Source organism: Vombatus ursinus, unplaced genomic scaffold (genome assembly GCF_900497805.2).
Source record: "Vombatus ursinus unplaced genomic scaffold, bare-nosed wombat genome assembly UNPS02014816.1, whole genome shotgun sequence".
In the NCBI taxonomy this organism is placed as follows: domain Eukaryota; kingdom Metazoa; phylum Chordata; class Mammalia; order Diprotodontia; family Vombatidae; genus Vombatus; species Vombatus ursinus.
Window position 1 is genome coordinate 374,496 of NW_020954594.1, and position 2,972 is coordinate 377,467.

The window sequence follows — 2,972 nt, forward strand, 5'->3', positions numbered from 1 at the left end:
AGTAACAGCAATATTGTATGACGATCAACTGTGAATAAGTTAGCTATTCTCAGCAATACGGTGATTCAAGATTATTGCTAAAGGATTCATGATGAAAAATGCTATCCACCTCCAAAGAAAGAACTGATGAAGTCTGAATGCAGATTGAAGCTTGTTTTTTTTTCATTTCTTGATTTTTCTTGCAACATGGCTAATATGAAAATGTTTTGCATGATTTCCACATCTATAATTGTTATTGCATTTCTTGCCTTCCCAATGAGTAAGGGAACTGTGAGAAGAAGAGAAAGAAATCAGAACTCAATTTTTTAAAATAAATGTTAAAAATAAATAAATGAATCTTTTAAAAATGTCTATTGAACAGTCCAGGCAGAAGGTGATGTATACCTGAACCAGGGTAGTGTCTATGTTAGTTCAGAAGAAGGAACAGATGTAAGGAGTGTTGGATAGAATCAACAACATTTGGCAACTAATTCAATATGGAGGTCCAGGGAAAAAGAAGAATCAAAGATAATTTTAAGAATAGGAATCTAGAATATTCACAGGATAATGATGCCTTTGACAGGAACAGGAGACTTTGGAGTAAGGATAAGTTTACAATAGAAGAGAATGAGTTCTATTCTGTACATGTTGAGTTTAAGATACTAGTGATACAAGATTTGATGTTACTATGTAAGAATATAGTGAGACTACTGCCTCCCTCATTTTGGACATTCCTTTCAATGAAACAAAAGACAGCATTTTTTTTTGTTACTGGGCTCTAATATATACTAACTAAATGACCTTGAGCAAGTCACTTCACAGTTTCAATTTCCTCATCTATAATAGGAAATAATACTTATACTAGATACCTCTTGATGTTGCTGTGAGGAAAATACTTTGCACCCCTTCAGGTCCTATATAAAAGTCCCCCTATCCAAAGATGTGTCAACATTCCATTGCTTTCTTTATGTACACTTGTGTACCTGTTTATAAGAACAGTGCAGTTGCCAGGTTGGTTGGGAAAAAGATAAGATTTCAACCTAAAGTTATGATAGTGTATGCTTTAACTGTGGATTTGGCTTGATATTAAAGAATTTTGGGTTTGTCTTCTCCCAATTATCATAGAAAATATAGAGAAGAGAAATAGAGTTACTTTGCCCAAACTCTTTATTGATAATTAGAAAGTTCTCCCCAAAAGTTTCTTACAAAAGTACTGGGTTAGAAGCCTCATAAATCAGAGACTTAAACCAACATATCTTGTTAAGCTCTTAATAACAGTGGATTGGATAAGCATTTGTCACAAAATGTCAATTCATCTCCCATGTCCTTCTTTACTGCAGGTAACTGGAGATGAAGCCAGAGAACTGGACCCAGGTAACAGAATTTGTGCTTCTGGGTTTCCCTAAGAGCTGGGCCCTACAGCTCATGCTGTTCCTTGGGCTTCTGGTGACATATGTGGTGACAGTCATAGGGAACTTGCTCATCATCGTGCTCAGTTGGTCTGACCACCGCCTACATACCCAGATGTATTTCTTCCTGAGAAATCTTTCCCTGTTGGAGCTGATGCTGGTCTCTGTTGTGGTCCCCAAGATGCTGGTCAGCATCCTCACTAAGGATTATACTATCTCCTTTTCTGGCTGCATCATGCAGTCCTACTTCTATTTCCTCCTGGGCACCACTGACTTCTTCCTCTTGGCTGTCATGTCCCTGGATCGCTATCTGGCCATATGTCGTCCGTTACACTATGAGAGTCTGATGAGTAGTCGCATCTGTGCCTGGCTAGTGTTGGCATCCTGGCTTGCTGGATTTCTCTGGACTCTTTGCCCCACTATCCTCATGGCTAATCTGCCTTTCTGTGGTCCAAATGGCATTGACCATTTCTTCTGTGATAGCTGGCCACTTATGGGGCTCTCCTGTGGGGATACCCAACTTCTTGAGTTGGTGGCTTTTCTGCTTTCTACAGCATTGCTACTGGGCTCACTGACATTGACTTCTAGTTCCTATGCCTTTATTCTTGCCACTGTCTTTCATATCCCAATAGCCACTGAGCGGAAGAAAGCCTTTTCTACCTGTGCATCACACCTCACTGTCGTGGTTATGTTTTATGGCAGCTCCATATTCCTTTATATCCGTACATCAGAGGCCCAGTCCATGCTCCTTAATAAGGGGGTCTCTGCCCTGAACTGCATCATCTCCCCACTCTTGAATCCATTCATCTTTAGCCTCCGCAATGACAAAGTGAAACAGGCCTTACATGATTCCATAAGGTGGCACAAACCCATGGGCACAAAATTGTGAGGGCACTGGTAAAGGGCAAGAGGATATCTCTGTGAATAGGAAAAGGAGGGTTTTAATATAATAGACTATTTGTATCTCCAGAAGTCAAATAAGGGCCTACATGGATATGCAATGATAAAGATCCTTGATAATATAGGAGTGTTTTCATCTACCCCTATATGCAGAGATAGCAAACACTATCAGCAAAGTCATCTATAAACTGGAAGGATTGTAGAATAGTATAATGGAAAGAGCAGTGAATTTGAAATAAGAAGACTTGCATTGGAGTCTCAATTCTTCCCCTTAGTTGCTTTATGATCTAAGAAGCAAGGAAGGGGTCATGAATGGAAAAAGTTTAAGAAGCCCTGATCTAAGACAAGCCATTTCTCTTCTCTGGGAATGACTTTTCTTATAAAATGAGAGAGTAAGTTCCACTAGATATAAGATTGTCTTTCTGTGACATACCTGGAACAGAGTTGGCAGTCTCAAAAGTGTGGTATCAGAAAAACCAGGAAGTCTATGCTTCAGTTGTCCCATTTGTGTAATGAGAATAACTTATAGGAAGGCAATATCTCCACCTGAAAGGAAGTCAGTATGGAGTAGTTAAAAAAAATTGCGGGATGTTGACTCAGGATGGCCCAAGTTCCAATGCCACCTCTAGCTATGGGCAAGGCATTTGACTTCTTGAACCTCTGCTACCTCATCTAAAAAATGTT

At 39.5% G+C, this 2,972-nt stretch overlaps 1 protein-coding gene across 1 annotated transcript; it reads left to right on the forward strand.

Annotated features, from left to right (window-relative positions):
* Window positions 1-1,329: 1,329 nt before the first annotated feature.
* LOC114023037 (olfactory receptor 6T1-like) lies at window positions 1,330-2,277 on the forward strand. Its single transcript, XM_027835526.1, has one exon. The coding sequence runs from the start codon at window positions 1,330-1,332 to the stop codon at window positions 2,275-2,277; it is 948 nt and encodes a 315-aa protein (XP_027691327.1).
* The last annotated feature ends 695 nt before the right edge of the window (window positions 2,278-2,972 follow it).